The sequence below is a fragment of the Talpa occidentalis genome, unplaced genomic scaffold, assembly GCF_014898055.3.
Source record: "Talpa occidentalis isolate TD23 unplaced genomic scaffold, MPIMG_talOcc4v2.1 talOcc4.15, whole genome shotgun sequence".
In the NCBI taxonomy this organism is placed as follows: domain Eukaryota; kingdom Metazoa; phylum Chordata; class Mammalia; order Eulipotyphla; family Talpidae; genus Talpa; species Talpa occidentalis.
In genome coordinates this window covers 33207970-33235947 of record NW_023601543.1, presented here as the reverse complement: position 1 = coordinate 33235947, position 27978 = coordinate 33207970, and the positions used below count along the sequence as shown (strand labels likewise).

Below are 27978 nucleotides of genomic sequence, written 5' to 3'. Positions count from 1 at the left end.
AAAAAATATCCTACTTAGAAATCTTCTTTGAGGGTGGGAGGGAGGGGGATTATAAAGCATAAGTCCAGGATATAGTTAACACTTGGAATCAACAAAATCCCCTGGGGTGAAAGCATCTGTCCTCACCTCTGTTACCAGGCTTTGCTGCAGTCATGGCCTTCCATACAGGATTTTCAATTATTTTTCCAGAAGACTTTGCAATTATTGTGACTTCTGGCATTCTTAGGTTTCTGAAACTCAGTGACGACCAAGTTGAATTCAATTCAAAAAAGTGCAGGGAGTCAAGGTTTAAGAGGTACATCGTTGTCCATATATGGCTACTCAAACCTGACCAGACCAAGTAAGTTACTGAACATACTAAGAAGGGACTAAGCACAAAATAACATCCTGCTGCCTGTATTTCAGGAATTTTCTTGAAGTAAAACTGAACTTTCGTAGGATCCAGATTGGAATAACAGTGACAGCATTTGTGCAGATTCCTTGCCAAAGTCTGAGGCCCGCCTAAGACTCCCACCACACACCTGCAATAGAACAGTAGTATGGCTAGAATGCAGCCAAGGCCGCTTTGTTTATCAAATAAGAACGGGACACTACCTCTGCTAGGCCTCCGCTACGCCTAACAACCTTGTGTCAAATGGAGTTGTTCATGCCTTTTGGTAGTGTTCTCCCCTTTTCTACTGGTAAGCCCCAGATGTGCCTCCAGTCCACATCACTCAGCCTTATTCTCCTATCAGAACAGATGATCAGAATGGGTAGTACTGTGTACTGGTTAAGAGCCAGGTCATTTAGGTTCAAATCCCAGCTCTGATAATTGCCCCACGTGTGTGACTTCAGGCATGTCTCTTCACCTGTGTTTCATTTTTCCCACCTGCAAAATGGGGATAAAAATAGTATCTCCCTCATAGGGTTGTTCTGCAGTTTAAAAAAGTCATGCCAAAGCAATTTGAAAAATACCTGACAGCAAAATGTGTGAGCTGCCATTGAAGTCATCCAGTGCACTTCCCCCCACTTCAGATGTCACACTGAAGACATGGTGCTTCTGGCCAAGGACAATCAAACTATCCTCTAGCTCTCACCCTCTTGATCCTCTCGTGCCTTCTCTTTTTCACTTGAGTTATAATTCACATGCCATAACATTCACCTTTTGAAAATGTCCATTTAGTGCTTTTTTCTACAGCCCAAAGTCATGCAACCATTGCCATTATCTAACCCAAGAACATTTTCATCATCCCAAAGACATGCCACATAATTAGCAATCATTCCTCATTTCCTCCCAACTGCTGCCCTCCAGTCCTAGACAATCAAATCTCCTGTCTCTAGAGTTGCCTATTTTGAACATGGTGTCTGGTTTCATATACAATGTTTTCAAGGCTCATTCATGTTGCATATCAGTACTTCATTCCTTTTTTTTACAACCGCATAATAGTCCATTGTGTGGCTGTATCACATTTTGTTTATGCATCTGTTGATGGACACTTGGGTTGTTTACACTTTCATGTGCAAGTTTTGTGTGGACATTTTTTTCATTTGTCCGGGCTATATATTTAAGAGTGACATTGCTGGGCTACCTGGTAACTGTACGTTTAACATTTTGTGGAATTGCCAGTTTTCCCAAAGTGCTGCACCCATTTTACACTCCCAGAAGCAACCCACAAGGAACCTTCCCATCATTTCTCCACTTCTTTGTCAACTCTTATCTTTGCCTTCTTTTATTATGCCCATCCTAGTCCTCTCCCCCTTTTGTATATTTATTTTACCTCTGTCTACTGGACCCCATTTTGTCTATTAATATGCTTAGGTTGTCCTGAAGCTATATATGTACTTCCTGGCCCTGCTACTCCAACACCTTTGACCATGCCTCTCATTTTTCCTCCCTTTTGTGGCACCACTTCATGTTGTCCTTCTTCGCTGGTCCATCTTTTCCCTTCCCACATAATGTAAACATTCCTTAATACTTCATCCTCCGCTGCTCTCCTAGCAATCTCCCATGCTCACAACTTCAGCGATGGTCAACTCGACACAATAATTAACAAGTGAGTAAAGCCAGGCATTCACTGATATAACCTCCATCTTACAGATGAGGAATCTTGAATCTGAAGATCACGGTTTTCTAGGTCAATGTCCCAGAGCTAAAAAGTGTTAGACTTAACATTAGGACCCAGGATCATCTGAATCTGAGTCACTAAGTGTTCTTACCACTGCCTTCATGAAGCTTTTCCTGATCACCCCCATGTGACTATAGACTTTTCTTCCCTCAGTGTCCACATACCTGTATCATGGAGAGCATCTTTCTGCTTTGAATTGATTGTATGCATCTCATTAAAATGTGTATTCCTTCAGGGCAATAACCATATCCTATTTCTCCTCCAACCTCCAAAGCTTCTAGAATTAGTGCTCAGCTTCTAAAAGAAAAAAATCAAAATCAACAAGCAACTATGAACCAGGGACACACTACGGGGGTGGGGGGAGAGGAGGGATTAGGGTCAAAATGAGGGGGGTTGGGAATTGTATGGGGGCTAGAACCGAAATGAAAATGCATAGATTGTGCAAAAATGAAAAATGATGTAAGAATTATATAAAATAAAATATATATAAAAATAAAAGATAACCAATGTTTGTAGAATTGATCTTCACTTGCCAACTTTTTCTGGGGATTTATCTAACACAATCAGCTTATCTCCTTTCCCTTGGAATGGCTGATTACATGCCATCAGCTTTTCCTATATACTCTAACGTGTCTCAAACTCCTCCAGAAACACCAAGGTCGGGTTGTCACTTAAGTAGATAATACACTCCAAAGCCTCATTACTTTAACTAAAGTTCATTAAAGCCCCAAATTATGCATTTGAATTGTTTGAATTCTCTGCATGTTTTGTAGTAGAGGTATAGGGTAAGGTAAACAAGTATCAGGCTTTTCTGCCCTCCCGCCATCAGGATAGATGATGGATCCTTGTCCTGAATGCATGCCTGATGGTGGGCACCTGGAATAGGGTGTGGGCATAGGTAGATGGGATTCACCTGGGCTGAGACTGGGCTTTTAAGGGCGGCATCATGGGGACGCCAGCAGAAGCCAAGAATGAGCAGAAGCTGAGAGAAGGCCGGAGAGCCCAGATAGAATGAAGACTTGCTGGGGGCTGGGAGGCCTACCAGCCTCCCAGCACCCCTGCCTGCCGTGTACCTGGTAATCCCAATAAAAGACCTGCAAAAAAAAAAAAAAAAAAAACCACTGAGGACTCTGACTCCTCCTTTACCCGGTCTGCTGGATCCTAGAAAACCTGCTCAGTGGTCATTCCTGCCTCTACAAGGTGATACCTGAGTCTCCTTACATTGTTGCTTGGGGGATTGCCAGAGCAGCAAAGGTTCTTCTCAATTAGAAAATCATGACCTTTATTTTGCCAAAATCACCAGATGAAATTTTCTCAGTTTAAAGCAAGCATCTAAGAAAGGTACAAATCATTTCTGCCTGAGACCTTTTCCCAGGAGTGTCCAACATTCTGCATTACCTTTCTAAAACCCTAAATTTGCAAACTCAACTAACTAGAAGAAGATACACTTACTTGAGGTGGTGTAACAGCAGGAAGGGTACAGAGCAGTATCCGAGCAGACCGGGTAAAGAAGTCCTGGAGCCCCCGGTGCCTATTTCAGGTGTTTGAGTATACCAGGTACACGGCAGGCAGGGGTGTTGGGGGCCCGGGAGGCTGGTAGGCCTCCCGGGCCCCCAGCAAGTCTTCATTCTTTCTGGGCTCTCCGGCCTTCTCTCGTGGTCTCTGCTTCTCTCGCTTGTTCTTCTGGTGGTTCTCTCTTGTGCTCTGCTGGTGAACCCGTGATGCCGCCCTTATAAGCCCAGTCTCAGCCCAGGTGTACCCACCTACGCATGCCCACACCCCACTCCAGGTGCCCGCCATCAGGCATGCATTCAGGACCACAGGGATCCATCATCCATCCTAATGGCGGGAAGGCAGAGAAGCCTGATACTTTACTTACCCTACAGATGGGTAGGGAAGCGGGGAAGGAGCGGGAAGGGTGATGTGATGGTATAGTGGCACAAGCTTTGGTGGTGGGCGAGTAAGCCTGTGCATAGGCAGGGGTGTGTAGCTGGACTCCCGAAATTATACAGCTTTGTAAATGAATGGTAAATCAATAAAAATTGATTTTAAAATGGAGAGAGCGCATAGCCTTATTAATAATAGCGCCCTTTACAATGTCACTGTGGTGACATGATTGTGTAAATATACTCAATATTTGTTGTTCACGTCTAAGGGTGACCCGAAAAATCACCTCCACAGAGCAGCGGGCCTTCAGTATAAAGGATGTTCTGACAACTTGTCTTACAGATAGAGACATCCAACATCGGCATCTTTGGTTCATGATATTAAACCCCAAATTGAAAAAAAAGACCCTGTTCTTATAGTGAATGTGTAGAAGTGTATGCCTTGGAAGAGAGAAATGATGCCCCATTCTCCCAACTCCAGGAGGGTTTACTCTCCTATCAACTGTAAAATACTAAGCCCGTGAGAGCAATGGGTCTGTCAGGTCGAGACCAGATGAAGTGGCTTGCGAGAGTGTGCCTTCCTGCTTTGAGGTTGTGATCTGCCCAAATGTGTACAGATGGACTTCAAGATAGAAGTGAAGGGGGTAACCTCAATCCCTTCTCCAAGCAACACAGCCACTTCAGACTGGGAGTCTCCCCAGACAGTGCCAAGGGACCATCCATGGCCGTACTTGCAGAAGATGGAAGACAGTGGGCAAGTGATGTCTCACCTCTGCCACCAAACATCCTCCCAGAAATGTAGCTGTTCCCACAGCTGATATCCACTTGTTTGTTTTAATCCTTTTCTATTGTACCAGAGTTAGAAAGTTCAACAAGGAATTGCTTTCTCTCTTCTGTCTCTTGGCACCCAGGTCTGTCTTGCTTTCGAGGACTCCCCTGGGACATGGTGAATGCTGTTGTTCAAAAGCCCTTAGGAGAGTTTCCATCCAGTCTCCCACTGCTGGAATATGAATGGGAAAGAAGTCTTCCTCTGGAGCAGAAGTCAGAGGAGAGAGATGCCTCTCCAGGGAAGAGACTGATGGGCAAGTATAGGGTAAGTAAAGTGTCAGGCTTTTCTGTTCTCCCGCCATCAGGATAGATGATGGATCCCTGTGGTCCTGAATGCATGCCTGATGGCGGGCACCTGGAGTGGGGTGTGGGCATACGTAGGTGGGATACACCTGGGCTGAGACTGTGCTTACAAGGGCGGCGTCACAGGGATGCCAGCAGAGTGAAAGAGAGAGCCAAAGAGAACCAGGAAGAGTGAAGATTTGCCAGGGGCTTGGAGGCCTGCCAGCCCCCTGGCCCCCCATCCCCAGCACCCCTGCCTGCCCAGTACCTGGTAAACTGAATAAAAGGCTGAAAAAGCCACTGAGGGCTCCAGGACTCTCTCCTTTAACCATCTGCTAGGATCACAGAGATCCTGCCCTGTACCCTTCCTGGCACTACAGCAAGTAACAAAAATATATTGTCCCCCTCCCATGCTGAAGCCGTGCTTGTTCATCTGCAATTCCAAAACTTTGGATGGGTGCATAACAACTTATGAATGAAGCATAGAGAGCAAAGGAGGCAGATTGAAATGGCGACGGGTGCAAGCAGATAGAGAGAGTAAAGCTTGCGCAGTGACAGTGAGCTGCAAGCACAAGGCCTTTCTAAAGGGGGCAGCAGTGACTTAGTCCAGATAATGGTGAAACTGCAAACTGCGACTCAGCGGGTATCAGGTTTCCTGAATCATCAGGGGAAGCCAGAAATGCCATTTTTAAATGTGAAAGCCTCCATCCTGATTTTTAAATCTTAGCAACAAATTTGACCTTCTAAGCAATCAATGTGTGGGCGAAACAAATTATCTGTGGGCTAGATCTGAACCAGGCTGCCTGCTTGCCGCCCTATGCTTAAGATTTCTGCCAAACCCATAATTCTGCCCAGCACTTAGAGAAATTGAAGTATGTTGCCCCCAAGCCCCCAGTTCTTTTTTCCTCCCTTCAGAGTGACAGCAAGGCAACTTATTTCTATAATCAGGAAGAATGGAACACTTATCACAGCTAAAGGAAGTGCATATTCTTTACTTTGGTAATCACAACCTGCTGGGAGCGATAGAATGGGAGGATCCTTCCAAAGATATAAAAAATGACTGGTGCAAGGATCCACTCCCAAGACTGCACAGAGGTGGAGTAAAGAATGACTACACATTATTCTCTCATTTACAATTGATCTGTCTGGCAGTTCATTCCTTCATTCAATGAATACTGAGTTCTCTGATATGTATCATTATTAAGCCACTAATTCCACCACATCTTGAGGATGGAGATGGAAAGGCATAAACGACAATGATTTGATTTTCTAAGCTGTTACTTGAACAGCAAGCCATTTCCTGAAATTTTACAGGTCTCACCAGGAAGCAAGAGCTAAGCACTGATTTAAAACCCATGGTAATTGCATATAAAAATTATATAAAAAATTCATTTTAAGACTCTAAGATGGTCTTCCAGGACTTCTTATCTAATCTGGAAAACCAACAGAGAAAACATATATAGAAGCAGATGATTAAAAATAAAACTAGCAAAAAAGGCAAAGTACATGACATGACTAAAGCTCTTGGTAACAACATTTAAAATCTGGTGCTTGGCCATTACCTCTTTTTTCAGGTGCACAAAATACTTTCTATCTTGCCAACATTTTTTTTGTTAACTGATAACTCTTGTTTATAAACACTTATTATAAAATGATAGAACATTCAAAACCTAGAGCAAAGGCCAAATGGATCATCGAAATCTCACTATACTAATACGGTCTTTTCTTATCCATTAATCTTGCCACAATGGCTGTAGCTGCTGTTCACAATCTGATTTCCCCCTACTTGTCTTTTTAATGCATTATTTTTTATTGAGCCAACACTGGTTTACAACACTGTATATGATTCAGAGGTACAAGTTTACACCTCTTCAGCTGTGTGTCGCCACACCACATGCACCACCTGGGCACCCATAATCCCCCACCACAGTCCATCGGGCGCCCTCTCCCCTTTACTCTCTAGCCCCCATCCCCCCTTCTCCTCAGGAAGTCGCAACTCTAAAGTCAGATTTCTAGGGTTTACTTTGGGTTAATTTTTTCTGTTCCTTTATTTTGTTTCTCTACATTCCACATATTAGTGAAATCATCTGGTAGTTGTTTTGCTCCTTATTGCACTTAGCATAATCCCTTCCAATTACATCCATGTTGTCACAATGACAAAATTTCATATTTTTGTTGTAGCCGAGTAGTATTCCATTGTGTTTATAAACCACATCTTCTTACTCCACTCATCTGTCCTTAGGCACTTAAGTCATTTCCATAACTTGGCTATTGTAAGTAGTGAGGCTAATGCATTTTGGGGGTATATACCTTGGCGTGAAATTGTTGGATCACATGGTAGATCTGCTTTTAATGTTCTGAGAGGCCAACATAATGTATTCAACAGGGAGTGGACCAGCTTACATTCCACCGACAGTGTACAATGGTTCCTTTTTCTCCACACCCACAGCAATACTTGTTATTTCTGGTGTTTTTTGATCTCGGTCATTCTCATTGGAGTGACATGGTATCTCACTGTCGCTTTGATTTGCATTTCCCTGATAAGTAATGGTAAGCATTTTTTTCATGCATCTGTTGGCTACTTGTATGTCTTCTTTGAAGAAGTGTGTATTTAGCTCTTCTGCCCATTTTTGAATTGGGTCAATTGTTGAGTTGTGTGAATTCTTTGAAGATTTTAGATATTACCTCCTTGTCAGATGTATGATGTGCAAATATTTTCTCCCATCTTTCAGGGTGTCTCTTTCTTTTAGTGATAGTTTCTTTTACTGTGCAGAATCCTTTTAGTTTAGAAAAGAAAACCCCCCACCCTCACCCATAACAATGTGGAAAAACTTTTGGCCTCAGAAGTAATCAGAAAAATGAATATTAAAACAAGATGGCATTTGGCTTCTCAGTTGGGAAAGCAACATTAAACAATAATGTGCACCATTAATTGGAGTGCAGAGAAATGAGCACATTTACATGTGCAGCTGGTGGGACTGCAAATTGGTAGCATCTTCCCAGGGCAATAATGGCAACTCATCTCAAGAGTCTTAAAAGCATTCTTTCTGTGACCCAGAAATTTTTCCTTCTAGAAAATGGAATATAGAGGCCTCCCTACTGGTGCAAGGGGTTAAGCACAGCACTATGAAGCTATCCACAGCCTCTGCAGCACGAGTTCGATCCCCGGCCTGCTGGGGAGCTACCCTCACAGTGCAGCAGACCTCTCCTGTCTTGCCTGCTGCTCCCCTCAGCAGTGTATTTCAGTCATTCTGCCTGTTCTGTTCCCCACTCTGTCTCTGATGAATTCTCTCACCCCCCTGTACCTCTGGCCTGTACCCCAGTTCTTGTATGCATAAATAAATAAATCTTTTTGAAAATATAAAGAAATATAGAATAGAAAGAATATAAGGAAATAAAGTGTGCAAAGCATATGAGCATACAAATGGCCTTATTATTTACTATGAAAAAATGGTATATCATACAACTTCTTCAAAACAAATGTTTCAGAAGAATATTTGCCAACAGAAGAAAGCATCCATGATAGATTAAGGAAAAAAATATACCTTCTAGGTTGTAAAACTCTGAAATTTTTATTTTTTTCCAAATATTTTCCTATGTTTTCTAAATTTCCCACAATATGCATCATTTTTATGATTTTCAGATGGAGAGAATGTGGAGAGAGTATATTCTTTCATGTTTATGGAAGAAAAAATATCAACACATTTAAACAGTTGACAAAACTGATGTTCTTCCCTTTGGGGTATTATGAGACCAATCAAAGCAACCCCCTGACCCTTAAGTATACCCCCAAATAGGTCAAATGTACCTTATCTCCAGTAATAGATGTGGGGAAAGAGAGAAATTGATGTGTAATGTAAGACAGGGAGTTGACCACTTTAGATAGTAAGTGTTATAGCCTCACACCTACTAATCAAATAATACCCAAAGGTGCGTGGTTATACTTTACAAGTTCCTCTAACTTTACAAATGGAATGTGCTTTTAACATGTGCTAGGCGTGTCACCTTAAAATTATTTTAAAATAGATAGTACATGTACATGGCACAAAATTCAAAAGTACAAAAGGGATTACAAAAAAAAAAATAGATCTCCCTCCCATCCTTGTCCTCTAGCTACCCAGAGGCAATCAGTGTCATCATTTTATGAATTCTTTTGAAGGAATATGTATCTAAGTAATAGTACTGCATTAAACCACAAAAGGTTGTTGTGTATATGCACATTAGTACCCTGGTCCACATTAGTACCCTGAACTGCCTCTCTTTTTATGACTGCACAGACTTTTCATTGTAGGAAAGTACCATAATTTAACTAGTCCCCTAATAATGGACACTTATTTCCAATCTTTTCTTCTATTAAACAATGCAATAATGGATAATCAAATCCACGTAACTTAACTTGCTTGTAAAATAAACTCCTGGAAGTAGAATTTTAATGGTTTTGTTTGTAAATTCTGGGCTTTTTTTGTTGTTGTTGTTGTTCTAATAATCCTCTGAAAATCAATGAACTTTTACATATTCACTATAAAAGTTTTCCTTTTTTTAAAGTTTTTATTGAAGGCACATTGGTTTACAACATTATATAAGTCTAAAATACTACCAAGTAAACCTTATAAGCAGTGGTATAGATTTACACACTCAGCATCAATGCATGAGAGTGCAAACATAATAAGTGAGCAAAATTCTTATCTTTGCAAATCTGTTAAGTTAAAAAAAATCTTAGTGTAGTTATATTTTGCATTTTTCCATTATGAACCGCATTAGACATCATTTTATATTTAGACGTATTTATATTAGACATATTTTATATTTTTATTTTTATGTTTTATATGTTTATATTTAGATATATTTTATATTTAAAATGTATCTCCATTGTTGTGATCATTCTGTTCCTATCTTCCACATTATTTTTAGCAGGTTGTTTGGCTTTTGCTTGTTGATTTGTAGAAATTATTTATATATTAGGAAATTAATTCTTGCTTTGTGAGTTGTTAATATTTTTCCTACCTAGTAATTTGTCACCTGTCTTTACTTATGATGAGTTTTTTTTTTCTTTTTGCTTTGCAAAGTATGTAATATTTCTATGGATGTATGGAAAGATAAATTTGAATATATATATTCAAATTTCAATATATATGGTGAGAATACATATATTCAAATTTATTATCTTTCATTTTCTGGCTTTGATGTTGTTTATCTGATTTGGAGAGGTCTTCTCCTACTCCAGTATTAGAAAAAAAATTTCCCATGTGGTCTCAGGGTACATTTATGAGTTCTTTCTTTTTTTAATGTTTATGTCATTGCTCAATATGTTAGTATAAAGTATGGAATAAAGATACAGCTTGTTTTCCTAACTAGCTATCCTATTACCCTAAAATGTTATGAATAACCTTTATCCCACTGATTTGAAATTCTAACTCTAGGAGATTCAAATAATACATATTTTTCCTTTTCTAGACTGAACTGGGTCATTATTCTTAATTCTGCATGTGATTTAAAGACTTTAATCTTGCTCAGAACACTTTGAGGCACTACAATTAACCTTTTCCTTCCATTTTATTCCTCAATCTAACATATTTTATGAGCCAATAAATGCAAACCATAATATCCATAATAATCACCCAGAGACACACCTCAAGTTTTCTGAAACCCAGTTTCTTATTACACCAAAGAAAGCCAAATTCAAGAACGCTTTTTAATAAAAAAAAAGGTGAACTCACAGAAACAGATTAGGAAGGTGATTAACCAGGGGCTGGTGAGGGGGAGGAAATGGGGAGATTCTGATCAAAGGGGACAAGTGCTCAGTTATAACATGAGTGAATGTGGGGACCTAATTTACAGCATCCTGACTATGGTTAGTAATACCATATAACATACTTGACATTTCCTAAGAGTAGGTCATATGTGGTCTCATTGCAAAAGAAAGGAAAAAAAAGTTAGCCATATCCATAGCTGTGCTAATGAACATGATTGTAGTAATCATTTCACAAAGGATATGCACATCTAATCATCACGTTGTACACTTTAAATACATATAATTTTATTTGTCAATTATACTTCAAAATGCTTTTTTCTCCTCCAAAAATTGATTGGGGTTTCACAGCTCAACTTATGGATGTTACGGTGTTCAAGAGTACGCTCTTTCAAACCCAAAGGCCTGGGTTTTTACTCCAGTTCCACTAGTTACTGATTTTGAGGGCTTGACAGTTTACTTAATCTCCATGAATACCAGTCCTTTCATCTCAGAATGGAAACAAAAGAAGTATCTACCTCACGGGTCATTGCCATGTGTAAGGGAGCTAACTGGTGTTATGCAGCAAGCCTGGAACATGGCAAACACTGTTACTAGGTACTGTGGGTTCTCATTATTACCTTTGAAGACGGTCTCACAACATACAATAAATACTAATCCTTCCTCTTCAAGCAATCCTGATAATTAGTGATAATTAATAATTAATACCGCTAATTCCCTGGTCTGATCAGGTGATACTGGAGCTCCATGAAGCTAGAAGCCTTACGTATAAATCCTCCAGGGATGGATGAGGTAATAATAGTGATAACAGTAATAATAATAAGAGTAAAATAGTAGGAACCTCCCTAATGGTGCCAGGAGTTAAGCACCGCACAGAGGCAGTCCGCAGCCTCTGCAGCACAAGTTCGATCCCCTGCTGGCCAGGGAGCAACCCAGATGCTGCAGCGGACCTCTCCTGACTCGCCCACTGCTCCCCTCAGCAGTGTATTTCAGTCAGTCTGCCTGTTCTGTTCCCCACTCTGTCTCTGGTGAATCCTCTCTCATACACACCTTTGAAGATGGGGTACACCCCATCTCTGGCCTGTACCCCAGCTCTTGTATGCATAAATAAATAAATCTTTTTTTGAAAAAGAGTAAAATAATAACAACAGCTCCTAAGAGGAGTCTGTCCTTGTCCATAGGGCTCTTACCTCAGCAGGGACCCCTTCAAATTGGGGATGCTTGCAATGGGAGTCATGATCACCCCACTTCTCAAAAGGCTCTGTACACCTGTGAGGATGACTCCCTCTCATGCACTTTTCTGTTTGACCCCAGACTATTCCACTGCAACAGACAAAGAAGGACAGTTTGGGGCAAAAGAATTATGCAAGGTGCTGGGGCATGAGAATGGAAGATTGAAGACCTTACCCCATGCCATAGATCCCTAAAGCAATGAAGCAGATGTTTAAAAGGTGGTGTGTATACGAGAAGACCTCAAAAGAACTGCTCCAGATAAACTCCACAGCTGAAGTCACTGTGAGAATCAGAGCGACGGTGATGAGCACCTCAGTGAGACCAGCAGTGCTCGTGAATGTCCCCCGCTCCACTGCCCGTGAAGGGAGAAATGTCAACCTGACATGCATCTGCCAAGGACACCATGCACTTCGTGCTTATGACCAGATCCCGTCAAGTCAGCTTACTGTGTTTGGGCATGGGATGGGGTTTAGCCAAGCATCTCCTTCTATCTCACCACGAGATAGGCTGGAGAGAATGAAAGCGAAGGGTCCATCTGTGACCTGTCGGCTTCTGCTCTATGGTTAAAAGTTAAACAAGTGTGCGATGATGTGACTATCTAAATGGAAGGGTTAAAAAGACTGTAAGAGGTGTTTCAGGAACATCATGGCAGGTATGCCTCACTAGAATCAGAGAATCCTATCAATGGTGTGCAGTGGAAGGCCAAGTCCACAGAAAGTGCCCAATGCACCCTTCATTGCAGAGAAATCTAAGATCTTCTTTATACTCACTCTGTTCCCATAAAAATAGAATATGCTACATGAAAACAGGCCTGGAATAGTGCCTGGCAAATAATGCCAGGTAGTCAATAAATATTTTTTGAATGTCCATCTGCATGGATGAATGAGTCTAGACTCTGGATGTGTTGGGGTCTGCAGTTTCATGGTTTGTCTCAGTTACCTGTGTGTAGGCATATCATGTACGCCTCCAGTTGGTGGAAGGTGAGGTTGTGATCCAGTGGCTTTCTCAGTGTGAACTTGTTGAACAACAAATGTAAAGGCACCACGGTCAGGTGTCTCCAGGAAGCTTTATGAAATTCACTATCCAACATGTCTTACACAGACCTTGCCAACACCCATCCACATTTGCCCATCCCTTGGCTACCAAAGGAGAGCTCTGGCTTTCATTCCCAGGGGCTTGGTGTTCAGTGGTCTTATTTTTTTTTAATAGATTTATTTTTTTTATTTATACAAGCACTGGCTACAGTTAGAAGCGTGGGAGGATGAGAGAATCCACCAGAGCCAGAGCGGGGAACAGAACAGGCAGACTGACGAAATACACAGCTGAGGGGAGCAGCGGGTGCAACAGGAGAGGTCTGTCGTGCCATGTGGGACCCTCGCCAGCGTCCGGGGATCAAACCGGCGCTGCAGAGGCTGTGGGCAGCTTTGCAGCCCAGCGCTCAACCGCTGCGCCAGCAGGGGAGGCCCTTCAGTGCTCTTATTAAGGAGCCAAGAGTGCCTTGCCTTTAATGTGAAGGTTGACCTAGGAATGGTTAGGACTCACTGAGCAGGCCTCCCTCAGGAAGGACGGCAGATTTCATCACACTGGAACCAGGACCAGCTGTTAAAGTTTGGACAAGAAGCAGAGGTTCCAGTGCAGGCCAAGGCCAACTGGAGCAGAGCAGAGAAGAGATCTTCAGCCTCTTCATTTCTCCATCTCTCAGGTGAGCCTGGGACTAGTCCACTTACCTGAGATCTCGAAAAGGGCAGGGCTGCCCCCTCCTCCCCTCTTCCTTCCCGGTGTAGTTAGTACAATCAGGCCAGGCTCCTTGTTTGCAAACAACAGAAAATTTGCTGAACTTAATATTGAAAGGAGAAATTTCCGGGCCTCCCCGGTGGCGCAGCGGTTGAGCACTGGGTTGCGAAGCTGCCCGCAGCCTCTGCAGCGCTGGTTTGATTCCCGGCTGCTCCCCGGCCACCGGAGGAGGGTCCCACATGGCGCGCAGAACTCTCCTGCCACCCGCTGCTCCCCTCAGCAGTGTACTTCGGTCCCTCTGCCTGCTCTGCTCCCCGCTCTGGCTCTGGTGAATTCTCTCACCCTGCCGCGCTTCTGACTGTACCCAGTGCTTGTATAAATAAATAAATAAATCCTTAAAAAAAAAAAAAAAAGGAGAAATTTCCATGACAACGGTTGGGAAAGGGTTGACTATACATTTACCAATTTATTAATTCCTAATCTATTTCAATTTCATGTTAACAAAGACATTCTATGGATGTAATATTTTGCAACAAGTATATTTGCTTAATACAGTCAGTTATGATTTTGTTTGTCATTTGTAACACAATCTTTAAGATCACATATATATCATTTGCACTTATGTAAAGCTTATATATTTTAAGGCAGACAGAGTGGGGAGCAGAACAGGCAGATCTACTGAAATACACTGCTGAGGGGAGCAGCAGGCAGGACAGGAGAGGTCTGCAGCACCATGTGTGTTGCTCCCTGGCCGGCTGGGGATGGAACTCATGCTGCAGTGGCTGCAGATTGCTGCATAGTGCGGTGCTTAACCCCTTGCACCACCAGGGAGGCCCAACCACTTATATTTTTGATGTCTTCAATAATTGAATAAAGTCTAGGCCAGACTAGTAAACCCCTCAGGGGATAATTTTTAAAGTTTGGTAGAGATTTGTAAGGGGAGAACTTCTGAGACTAGAATTTCATATTTCCTTGGGTGGCCTGGCAACATACATCAAGAACAAAATGATACTGCAGTAGAAACTGCTAGAAAGCACGAGATCAGTGCTTCAAAGACGCATTTAACATGGAAACTAGCTTGACGAGGCATAGTCTGGACAGAATATGCTCAACATCCTGGTAGCTAATTCCAACTTCTCACCAACTCTGTCCAACTGCTCCCTGAGTGGAGTTGTCATATCTGGGACTGCAAGATCTGGACTCACAATTTCACAGCAGCAGTGATGGCAGCAGTAGGTTTTAATTTTTTTTTAAGATTTATTTATTTATACATACAAGAACTGGGGTACAGCCCAGAGGTGTGGGGTGTGTGGGAGGATTCACCAGAGCCAGAGTGGGGAACAGAACAGGTGTATTGACTGAAATACACTGCTGAGGAGAGCAACGGGTGAGACAGGAGAGGTCTTCTGTGCCATGTGGGTAGCTTCCTGGCCGAGGATTGAACTCGTGCTGCAGTGGCTGCTGATAGATTCATAGGTTGTATCTTAACCCCTTGCACCACCAGCGTAGCCCTCACTAGGTTTTAGAGTGTGTGGTCTAAACAATAAACAATATGTAAACAATATTCTAGACTTAATCATTATACAACATTTAATGTATGTCTGCAAACTTCTTTGGAAATCCCTGGTCCATTTATGATATTGTTAGTGTAATATTTTCCCTTTAAAACTTATGAGCTTCTCTTATGCATTTCTAGTTCCATTTGGTAAGCACCAAATTAAATTAAATTTAGGAATTATAATGGAATTTAGGAATTATAATGGAAAGGTCACTTAATTTGCAGATGGCCTTAAAATTGACGTCATATCTGATGTAAAAGGCAGCATAATTTACAAGCAAATCTAGTCCATGTACACTGCCTTAATTTTAGATTTGCTACAAATTGGAATATAAAAGAAAACTAAAGGATAAGATGGCATGAAAACTACATTTACATTTTAATGTGTCTTATATAACAAGTGATAAGACATCTTAAACCACTTTGGTAATGTCAATTATTACTAACAAAATAATGTTGATGAAATTTGGTTAATCCTCATGGGTTTTTCTGTAAATACAATTTTCTCATCTAAAAATCAAAATTTGCTGGCCGGTTAGCGCCAGCTTACTGGCCAGCTTTTTACAGGTGTGACTGTCAATGCATTGCTGAAAGGGAGACTATGGGTAAGACTTAACAATTTCTTGGCTTTTTTCTAATAGTCTCTTGGCACAAAAGCTATTTTGCCATACAACCCAAGCACCGGACACCATGACAGCATTCAGTAAGCGAGGCTACACTTCCACAGCGGCGTGCAACGTGAGGCAGTGCAGTGAACAAGAATTGCCGTACTGCTTTCCATTTCTGGCTCTTCCACATGACCTGTGTTTTCTCCCTCTGCTGAGTCACATTCCAACTGTTTTTTGGTAGAGACAGCTTGTTCCATTTCTGAGTAAATTTTCTCTGCTCATCTCAAAGATCCTCCCCATCCACCTTGATCTCCACAGTTTGCTTCTTTGAGTCACAGGGGTTTCTTAAAATGAAAACTGACAAATGAATTGTAAACATAGGACTGTGATATCACAGTTCCGTATTCTAGAAGGAGCTATCTGTATGGGATGAACACTTTTTAAAGCAAATCTTTTTTCCCCATTGCAGCACATTGAAATATCCCAATTTATGCTCACTTTTCAACCTCAATAGGAACCCATGTTCTAATTGAGCTGCCGCTGTCATTAATGCCTCATTGGCTATGGATTTAAATTGCTTCCTCTCCTACTTGTTTGCTCTGCTTCATAGTGAATCAAATAGCTCTGTAGATTTTCCTAGAGGGAGCACAAATTTAAGAAATACCCTATGGATGATTAAACAAATTATGGAACATAAATGCCATGAACTGTTATGCTCTTAAGAGGATAAGAACAACTATATGCAGGGTACAGCCTAGGTAAGTGTTTAATAACCAGCTTTCAGGGGAGGGGGATCTTGATTTTCAGCATTTGCCAATTTACATGATGTAAATGCTCCCACGATGGCAGGTTTCAAGATAACAACTTGATGCCACTGAACATCACTTAATGCAGGGTAGGAAAGAAATGCACACAGCTTGTTTTTGTAAGCTGGTATGAGCTGGTTCCACCACATCACTGGTTACATACTCTCAGGGAAAGATAGCGGAGACTCATTAGTGTAAAAAGCAATTTCCAGTCAACATCTACAATGTGATCCCTTTTTTTGCTTGAAACCAAAAGCTGTGTCCTAGTATACACGTTTATAAAAACTCCCAGAGTGGCACACCAAAAGAGAAAATTGTATCAGGAAATTTAAACAGTAAATAAAAATAGTACCGACCTCAAAAACAAAACGTATAGGTCTGATGTGTGTGACCACACATCACTGAGTATCTGTACACACACACCCCAAACTAGCAACAGTGGTTCTCTCAGGGGAGAGGGGCAGGAGGGCAATTTTACGTTTTATTTATACACTTATATAACTTTGATCTCATTGAAAGCAGTATTATTTATAATTACATTTTTTCTAAAAGAGAGGACTTTTAAAAAATGAAATGTCTACAGGCTATGAGCATGATTCATTTTGCTGCTGCTGACTTTTTGATCATAAAGCAATTCAGATCTTAATAACAACTCACATTTATTGCATCATTCTCTTAATAAAAAGCTATTTTTAAAACGAATTAACACTGCCTCTAGAGTTATAGTTTCCAAAGAAAGATCAAGGACCAACATCTAAAATGGAAAACAGCAGGGTGAAATAAACCATGAACAGAACATTCAAATTAGTTGTGATCTCAACACGGATCCTTTGATTGTGGAGAGAAAAGGAGTATTTTTAAAAAGAACAAGCTGTCTTTAAACATGTATATTGGGTGGGTTTTTATGGAAAGCTAACCCTTCCTACAAAAAAGAAAGGACACCCTTGAAAAGAAAGTGATATAACTGAAGTCCCTACCTGGTACTGAATAAAAATTGGCTTTTCTAATCAGGTAGTGACCAGCTTGATGAGTCTGTAAAAGAATGATTCTCGCCTCCATGCCTCCTGCTCACCTCCACACCAATGTGCCCTACCCCTCCCCACCCTTCCTTTTCTGGGTTTGAGCTGCCACTTCTCCAATCTTCTCTATCCTGTTGTTAGTCTGATCTAACCCCACCTTTCTGCAAGCCTTGAGTTTTGCCATGGCCCCCTCCACAACACACCCCCACCAAAGCATCCCCTCTTGTGTGATATGTTTTTCTGTGAGATCAGTCAACAGCAATGGTTTTCAAGTTGTTTTCTATTTCTCTTCAATCAGACTCTTAAAATCATGAGTCCATTACATAAAGGCTGCTTTATTTGAAATAGAGGGCACCTATAAGAGCACCTGATTTTCCATGGAAACCAGTTTGAAAACCACTGCTTAATTGTTATCTTTATTGTGTGCTTTCATTATTGGTTCTGGGAAGATTATCTCAGACAAGGCTGTCAGATTTATTGAACAAAAATACAGAGCACCAAGCTCAACTCGAACTTCAGATTAAAAAAAGAATATTTTTAGTATCCCTATGTCCCATGCACTATTTAGATGTACTTCTACCAAAGAAAACTGATTTCATATTTTTCTGAAATTCAAATTTAACTGGGTGTAGGGTAAGGTAAAAAAGTATCAGGCTTTTCTGCCCTCCCACCATTAGGATTGATGATGGATCTGCGGTCCTGAATGCATGCCTGATGGCGGCCACCTGGAGTAGGGTGTGGACGTATGTATGAGATGTACACTGGGAAAACTCTATCTTCTCTGCTGGTCAAAAATCATATCTGCTCCTGCAGAGTGTATGCATTTTCATCTTGGTTATATTCCCCACACAATTCCCATCCTCCTTATTTTGACCCTAATCCATCTTCCCCTTCCCCTGCCCCCACAGTGTGTCTCTGGTTTATAGTTGCTTGTTGATTTTGATTTTTACTTTATTATAATTAGTCTTTTTCTTGGTCCCTTATTTAGGTTTTCTAAATTCCTGCTATGAGTGAGACCATCACTGTGCAAAAATGATGTAAAAATATATAAAATTAAATAAAATTAAAAAGAACAAGTACCCCCACGAAATTTAGTAATAGCACTCACAGAATCACTATACCAACTGCTAAATAAATTTGGTTGTTTCTACACCTTTCAAAAAAAACTGTCTCAAAATTGGAGTTGCTTAATATTCCATTAAAGTTTCTACATAGTGAGCAATAGCATTGCTTTAAAAATATTTTTCCAAAATAAAAGATTAGGTAAAACATAAAAAACAAACAAACAAACAAACAAAATCATCTCTGCTCTTCACGTTGTTTCTAGAGATTGTGGGACAAACTTGTCGTCAACATTTTGCCCCAGATGTGCAAGACAACAGGAAGAACAAATCTCTGAACTACCCTATCACAGACCCATCACTGCCCCCGCTTCACAGTGCTAGAGCACATCAATTTATCACACACCCCCCACAACTGTAACTCATAAATACCAGGCATTAAGACTGTTTTATTCACTATCATTCTTCATTCTTAGTATAGTGCTCAGTGTATCTTGCTAAATAAATAAAAGCATTTGTTGTTACATTTACATTATAATGTAGGAAAAGGGGAACAACAGAGCAAAAGGAGCAGAGAACAAGGCCATGCATGAGAGAATGCCAGAGATCCCAGAGAGTGAAGGCTTGCTGGGGGCTGGGCGGCACCCCTTGCCTGCTGTGTTCCTGGTAAATCCTAGTAAAAGCCTGCAAAAAGCCACTGAGGACTCCAGGACCCTCTCCTTTACCCATCTGCTTGAATCATAGAGATACTGCTCTGTGTCTTCTTGCCCCTACACTGGGAATCCTCTATTTCATCTAGCAACCCTACCCCTGGAGGAAATCCAGGCACTGGTCCTCCAGGGCCTGGGGTCAGAAATAAGAAAAAAAGAGAATCCCCAAATTACAACTATGATACTCACCCCCAGGATTTCTCTTGTGTAGAAGTACTTGCGGCCTTCTCATATGACAGGAAGGCACGCACAAATATGACAATAATCAGTCCCAGCTAAGTAACCTAGAGAAGGAAAAAATAGCAAAGAATAAAGCTTGGATTTGGGGAGGAGTAGATAAAGGATAAGAAAGAGTCATCATTTTGACTATTTTGCATTAGTCTCTTTCAATTTTTAAAAAAGATTTATTTATTTATGCATAAAAGAGCTGGGGTACAGGCCAGAGGTGTGGGGGGGGGGGTGAAAGGATTTACCAGAGACAGAGTGGGGAACAGAACAGGCAGATTGACCAAAGTACACTGCTGAGGGGAGCAGCGGGCGAGTCAGGAGAGGTCTGCTGCGCCATGTAGGTTGCTCCCTGGCCAGCTGGGGGATCAAACTCATGCTGCAGAGGCTGCAGACAGCTTCATAGGTTGTGTTTTAACCCCTTGCACTGCCAGTGTGTTTCAATTTAATTAAGTATAATGCCCCTAGTATCTAACTTGCTTTCGGAGTTTCTTAGCACTTTGAGACACACATTAGATGCCAATGAGCAGTGTCAGCAAGCCAAGACCCATGGGCCAAATCTGCCTTACCACATATTTTATACAGCCAGCAAGCTAAGAATGGGTTTTATGTTCTGTTGTTGTCATTGGTTGATTGGTTTTCACATATTTGAATGGTGGAAAAAAATCAAAAAAAGAAAACTACTTCATGACATGTGAAAGTTAAATGAAATTCAAATTTCAGTGTCCATAAAGTGTTGTTGGAATTAGCCTCGCCCACTTATTTGATACAATGAAAGAGTTGACTAATTGTGATGGAGACAATATGGCCTGAAAAGTCTAAAATAGATATTAGCTGGCTTTTTACTGGCCTTTTATCTAGTCCTTGTTAACTCCTGGACTGGAACATTGAACAGTTGCCCCTGAAAGATGGCAATGAGTGAATAGATGGATTTCTAAAGAAACAAAGAATAAATTTAACATCTGTAACAATACTCATCTGAAAGGGACTAAACCAATTCCAGATGGGCCAGCCTCTTTAATTACACCCTAGCACACACATTTTCCTGTTTTTAGATTGTGAGTCTCTTTGCAAATTAACCTATCATTGCTTTGGACTCATTTGAGCTCTTCAGACTGCTTTTGTCTGTCCCAACTCTGCCTCTGCATTGGCAAAGGTGGAAATAAGGAACCCACTGCCCAGTGCCTTGGAGACCAACCAACTTGGGCACTTGTTGCCCAAACTTGGAGGAGCTAATCTGTAACTGAACAGAACTCTAAGTTACTGGGATTCCTCTAATATTTACCCTGACCCCAGAATGGGTCAAAACCATCCTAGCCCCTGAGTAAAGAACCTTAAGCCTAATACATTGGAATACTCACATACCTTGAGCAGCATAACCTAATGATTGGAATTGTGTTATTGGACTCAAACTCCTTGGGCTCTGCCAGAGACCAGCTCTGGTGAACATGATTGAGGAGAGGAATCTGAAAGAACCGAGGAATAAAGAATTGACAGACATATAATAGAGTTTAAAAGAAGCGGAACCCAGGAGACACAAGGCTTCTCAGTCCAAGCTCAAGTGTCCCGAGTTTCCAGTGCAACTCATTTTTATTGATACAAACTGTCACCTTCCACTCTTTGTTAGTTATTAGACAACGAACCATTCTCTTAGTATTCAGCCTTGTCTAGGCACACATTCACGACCAAGGTTCTGTGTTATCAGGTATATTCTACTCCCTTTCTATTCTTGACTGATTCTCAGGCATAGCTTTGCTGACACAATAAAGGACGTCGTGGTCTAGAAACAGGCTAGTCTTCCAGCCCATGTTGACCAGTCTTCCAGTCATGACCTTGACATTCTCTTTGTCTCAGTACTTCATGCCTTAGGGGGTCTCCAACATCTCCCCCTTTTTGTTTTTTAATGCAGCCTTGACAGTGAATATGGTAGTGGGGTGGCATTCACTTGTTTCCACTCCCACTGGGCTTCTTCATTTGCTTTTGTGTAGGATTATGCAGAGTAACAGATATGCAAAAACAAGGTTTAGTGTAATGAATAATAGGGTGGCCTCCTCTTACAGGGATATCAGCCTAGCTTTAACACAAAGAGTTTTCTGCAACAGGCAGCACAGGGCTTTTAAAATGACAAGAAAAAATTAACAAAAACAATAAACCTATACCAAACAAAATCCAAACTCCAACATTGCGTCCTGAGAACCAGTTTTGTTGGATTCAGCCAACAGGCAATGTCATTTAAATGTGCCAATGTGGCATTTTGTGCTTTCTGCTGCAATCGTGTCAATTGTTGCTGTAGTCTGTCTCCAAAGTCTATGACATCGAGTCCAAGGTTACTATGGAATGTACCATCAAGTTGTCTTTGAACGTATCTTCGGGAGAGGTTGTACCAAAAGGAATAGGAGTTACATAGAATGGTATCACAAACCACAACTGAGTCTGTGGTGTCCAGAGGGCTTGTTGATATTCACCAAGTCAGCATACAGCAGCCTCAAGGACATCAAGTCTGGATCTAATGTCGTGGAGGACTGCACAGTCACTGGGAAGGGATCCTCCTTTCTCCTTTCGACCCGCATAGGTGGCATCCTGGGTGGCAACTGGATCGCTAATGGCTGGAGCTCTGGAATAAGACTGGTCCTTTTTTGTTGGAACCCAAAGCAGTCCTGTTGGTGATAAAACAGAAACATACCCTCCCCTCCATGTTAAATATTTTAAGGTCCCAGCCAAGTTAGTCCTCACAATGGACAAGGTACACAACCAAGGGTCCAAGATCTGGTTCCACTGGGACAAAATGTTGCTCCACTGCCGTGAGGCCAGAAATATTAGAAATGAAATGTTGCTCAGTAGTTGTTAGGCCAAAGCAATTGCAATTCAATAATTTAAAAGTAAATAAAGGGGCCTCCCCTGGTGGCGCAGTGGTTGAGCGCTGGGTTGTGAGGCTGCCTGCAGCCTCTGCAGCGTCAGTTCAATCCCCGGCCACTGGCGAGGGTCCCACAAAAATAAATAAATAAATAAATAAATAAATAAATAAATAAAAGTAAAGAAAACTTTGCACATAAGTACCTATGGGGGCAAGTTATCCTCTAGAGGGCTCAAATTCTAGCTCCATCACTTCTAGTTCTATAATCTTAACTTCTCTGAACACCAATTCTTCATTTGTAAAATGAGAAAAATAACACTAACCAATCAATTTATTTTAATCAATCAATTTCTAGAGTTGGAGTTTTTTCCCTTTTCTAAAATGAGGGTAATAATACTATCTCACAGCAGTGCTATCTCACAACATGAAATAATGATGTGAAGTGATTAATACAATGTTTGGTGCAAAGTAGGAGCTCTGGCTGGCTGCTGGCTACAGTTATATTTCCAAACTGATTTTACCTCTCAATTTCTTCCTGTATCTTTTGCTCAGACACACATTCCAGCATTGAGTATCTTCCAGAGATTCTTTGACCCTAGTGGGAAAAGAAAGGTAAGATCCTTAAACATCTCAAGAGTTCATAAGACAAAGGAGAAGACAAAGGAGAGAAACTTATTTAGAGGGAGCAGAAATATTTCAGGATCTGAGATGGACACAGAAACAAAGAATTCTATTAGTCCACCATCAAAGTGAATGATGAAATACAGTGTCATCTGCGAGGATTTTCCACCTTGACTATCATTTCCTCCACCATAAGTGGAAAAAGAAAAGATAGTACAAGACCTCACAGGAAGGAAGGGTAAAAACATTTTCTGAGTAATTTATTTTTTTGTTAAAAATACATCATGCATAGAAGTATATGTCAGAGACAGCACGAAGTCTGAGCCTCCCAGCAAGATTGGTGGAGGATGGAAATTCAAAGCCAGATAGTTAAATGTGAGTTATGGGTGATAAACTTTCCAAGCAAAAAGTAAGACAAAGGTAAAAAATGCAAATGGGGCCTCCCTGGTGGCACAGGGCTTAAGGACAGCGCTTTCAAGCTATCCCTAGCCACAGTAGCACCAGTTCAAGTTCGATCCCTGGGCAGCCAGGCAGCAACCCACATAGCACAGCAGACCTAGTCTTGTCTAGCCCGCTGCTCCCCTCAGCAGTGTATTTCAGTACATCTGCTTGTGGGGGCGGGGGTATGGGGGTGTATGTTAGGGGTGGGGTGGGTTCAGAAATGAAAGAATGAAGCTGTGGGTTTAGAGAAGGGGGTTGTGTCTAAGTGCTATGGCAAAGGAGTTCTGACCTGAACCCGGGAAGCTGGGTTTGAGTGATGGCTCTGCAGTCAGTTCACTGTGTGACAGTGTGACATCTGCTTCTCATTTTCCCTTGTAAAAGCCAGGAGCTGGTCTCTGTCTGCACTACACAATGCCATAGCAATCCCCCACATGTGGTTACAGGGCACTTGAAATGTGGTTAGCCCTAATTGAGATGTGCTGTAAGTGTAAAATACAAACTGAATTTCAAATATTTAGTACAATAGAAGAATGTAAGTTATCTCATTAGTATTTTTAATATTTCTTGCATGCTGAAAGGATAACATTTTTCATGTATTGGGTTAGACAAAATTTACTACTAGACATTAATCTCTCTTTTTTTTAACCTTCTCAATGTAGGTATTAGAATTTTAAAAATTACAGATGTGACTCACATTATAATTTTTTCCTCCTAAACACCCTCCCTTTTGACTGATTGTATTTCTAATGGATACTGCTGGCTTATGATTTCAAAAATCGTGTCTATATTAAACAATCATGATTTCTATGAAATTTTTATTGAAGAAAATTCGTTTATAATATTGTATAAGTTTCAAGAGTATAGATTCACATCTCAATAAATATGAAATCTTGATGTGAGCAGTATAAGGAAGAATGAGGATAAATCAATGCTCTGTGGCGCTAGCTAGAAGTAAGATGGAAGAGAATAAGAGAAAGAAAAAATGAAAATAGAAATCTCAAATTATGGTTTATGTTATTTGTTCCTTTTATCAAACAATTTCTAGAGTTGGAGTTTTTTCCCTTTTCTAAGATGGTAACAAATATCACACACAGAAGACTATGTAAAAATTATATAAATAATCTTGAAGTTGGAATTTTTAACTGATAACTGGCTTTGATGAGTCCAATATTGGCATGGAATCTTTCCCTTCAAGTAACTTTGTGAGTATTAACAAACATAAAATCTCTTTACTGTGTTAAAAGTAATTAACAGGAAGTGAAACATAACTTACCAGAACAAAAACTGAGAGGCAGTGGTTAATAATCCAGTTCCTCATTGTCACGAGGTGTTTTGGAATCTGTCTAAGCAGCAGGTTAATTAAGCAACCTGGATTCTGGAGAGATTTTTTCAGGAATGAGACCTCTGTCCAGCTCAGGATCTGTGAGTCTTTAAGATGCGAAAGATGCACACAAACCCACAGAGTTTCTAGGAATTAATAAATGCATTCTACTTTCCTCCCCTGGTTCAATAGGCCAGCCCTATCTAAGAGAATCATAAGTATTTTTCCCTAGTCGGGTGTTTTACCTGTTCAGGGAATAACAATCTTCTTGGGTAAGGGTAAAAATATTCTCTCTTGTCTCATCATTGCCTTCCTTGATAAGACATTTACTAATATTTCTCTCAAGAAAGGTTTCATACATAGTGGCTACCCATAGGTGACCTCAGGAGAAGCAGGGCAGGAAGCAAGTATGCAAAGGAAATTGCCTTAAGGTGGCTTTTCTGAAGAACTGCATTTACCCACTGCCATTTTGACCTCAGCCAAGCTACCTTAGAAACTTCAGTATATCAGCTCTCCTGGAGGATGATCTGACTCTGGGGAGAGCTTGACTTGCTGGAAGTAGTCGAATAGAGCAGCACTATCCACAAATGCCAACTCATAAAACCAACCTAAGTGCCCATTGACAGACAACTGGACAAAGAAATTGTGCAACATATACTCAATGGACTACTACTCAGCTATTAAAAAAATGAAACAGTGCCTTCTGGAACCAAATGGGTGAAGCTTGAGGTCATTATGTTAAGTGAATTAAGTCAGAAGGTGACAGATATCAGATGGCTTCGTGTATCTTTGGAATATAAATAACAACAACAACAACAAACCCATAAACTGACAAAGAAATCTTAGATGTAGTGAAAAATATACTGGTTACCAGAGGGAAAAGCGGGTAGGAAGGGCATGGTGGGAGAAGGAAGAGAATAAGGCACTGGCACAGGAGGTGTGGTGGTGGGCAAGTGAAGCTGGTGCACATATGGAGGAGTAGCAATGTAGCCCCGGAAATCTGGCAGGATGGCAGCAGAATGAAAACCCTGGGCTGGCCTCCTCCAGATACTCACAACACAATTTTTATAAAACAAAGCCAAAAAGACGTGAGGGGAGAACTGAAGATCACAGCTCACACTAGAGCATCAGTAGGTAGAAAGCTATAGGAAAAACTTTAAGTGAACTTGTTTAGCGTGATAACAGGTCATTACAATCCACACAAGGGGGAAGTGGGTGCTATTCAGAGCCCCCTATAGCTATTGACTCTGGCACATGGCAACATTGGGGTTCATTTTTATTTATTTTTATTTTTTAAAGGATTTATTTATTTATGCATACAAGAACTGGGGTACAGGCCAGAGGTGCAGGGGGTGAGAGGATTCACCAGAGACAGAGCGGGGAGCAGAACAGGCAGACTGACTGAAATACACTGCTGAGGGGAACAGCAGGGCGAGACAGGAGAGGTCTGCTGCGCCATGTGGGTAGCTACCTGGCCGGGGATCGAACTCATGCTGAAGAGGCTACAGACAGCTTCACAGTGCTGTGCTTAACCCCTTCCACCACCAGGGAGGCCCAACTTTGGAGTTCTTAAGACCTGGTCCTTCACTGGATAACAGGGTGCACAAGCAGGTACCCAGGATATAGGGTACATCGTTGGAGAACTGCATAGGTGGGGCCACAGAGACAGGATTACGAGCTTGAATTTGAGATTTGTAACACAACAGCTGTGGCCTGAATTGTGTCAGAACACCTGGACTTCCCTCTAGAAGAGGGCTTTCCCTATAGAAAGCCCAGGCTGAGATATCCAAAACACCTACTATTCCCACGAAGAAATACTTAAACTAGAGCTTGCTCACCTACCTACAGCTGAAGCAGACACCCCAGGATAAGACTCTGTGATGGAGAGGAATGAGAACAACTACTTGCCTGTGACCTCCAATATCAACTACAATCTGTGCTCAGCTCTGCATCTATTGCTTAAAAATAGCCTACAGTGGATATGGACATGACTGTAAGAGGCACTGAGACTGAGAAGCTGGCTTGGAAGAGGGGATCACTGTGTGGATCCCCACCATACAACTCTGGCACTCACAAATGCCAAAGGAAAAAAAAAACTAACTAAAAGAGGTCCTGAATCATTGGAGCTTCAGAGCATGACAGAAGAGTTAAAAAGACAAGACAACCAAAACAAAATATAACAAAATGTCAATGAGCACTTATGTTGCAATAATAATCTTAAATGTAAAAAGCCTAAACTCACCAGTCAAAAGATGTAGAGTGATTGAATAGATTTCAAAACAATGTCCAACATTCTACTGTTTACAAACAAGACAAGTATAGACTTGGGTTTAAAGACTGCAAGACAGTTATATAAGCAAACGGCAAACAAACAATCAGGAACAGCTATATGTATATCTGATAAAATAGACTTTCAATTAAGAAAGGCATTAAGACATAGAGAAGTACACTTTATTATGACTAAGGGTCTAATACAGCAACAAGAAATAACACTCATAAATATATATGCACAAAATGATGGAGCACTGAGATACATAAGACAATAACAGAATATAAATGAGATATTAAAAACAACACAATAATACAAGGGAAACGTAATACCTCACAACAATGGACAGATCAACAAGACAAAGCATAAATAGAATAACAACAGCTTTAAAGTGAGGAAATGGACCAACTAGGTCTAACAGACATCACCTCAAAACTGCTGCATACATGTTTTTTCAATACACATTGAACATTTTCAAGAATGGACATTATCTTGGGGCACAAGTCAATTGTCAAAAACCTTACAAAGATCAAATTATACCTAGTATCTTCTCTGACCATAATGCCATAAAAATCAACTATAAATTTTCGGAGATCAACTACAAATACATAGAGACTAAACATGTTGTTTAATGGTAATTGGATCAAAGAAGAAATCAAAGCAAAAAT

At 41.0% G+C, this 27978-nt stretch overlaps 1 protein-coding gene across 1 annotated transcript; it reads right to left on the bottom strand.

Annotated features, from left to right (window-relative positions):
- Positions 1-70: 70 nt before the first annotated feature.
- On the bottom strand, positions 71-22383 carry NOX1 (NADPH oxidase 1). Its single transcript, XM_037511618.1, is given in 14 exon segments — positions 71-521; positions 3558-3636; positions 4607-4721; positions 4846-5080; positions 5488-5572; positions 6099-6186; positions 12041-12173; positions 12258-12435; positions 12526-12681; positions 13023-13098; positions 13626-13634; positions 19769-19800; positions 19803-19854; positions 22270-22383. Coding segments are annotated over 14 exon segments (1785 nt in total). The 3' UTR covers positions 71-88.
- Between the last annotated feature and the right edge of the window lie 5595 nt (positions 22384-27978).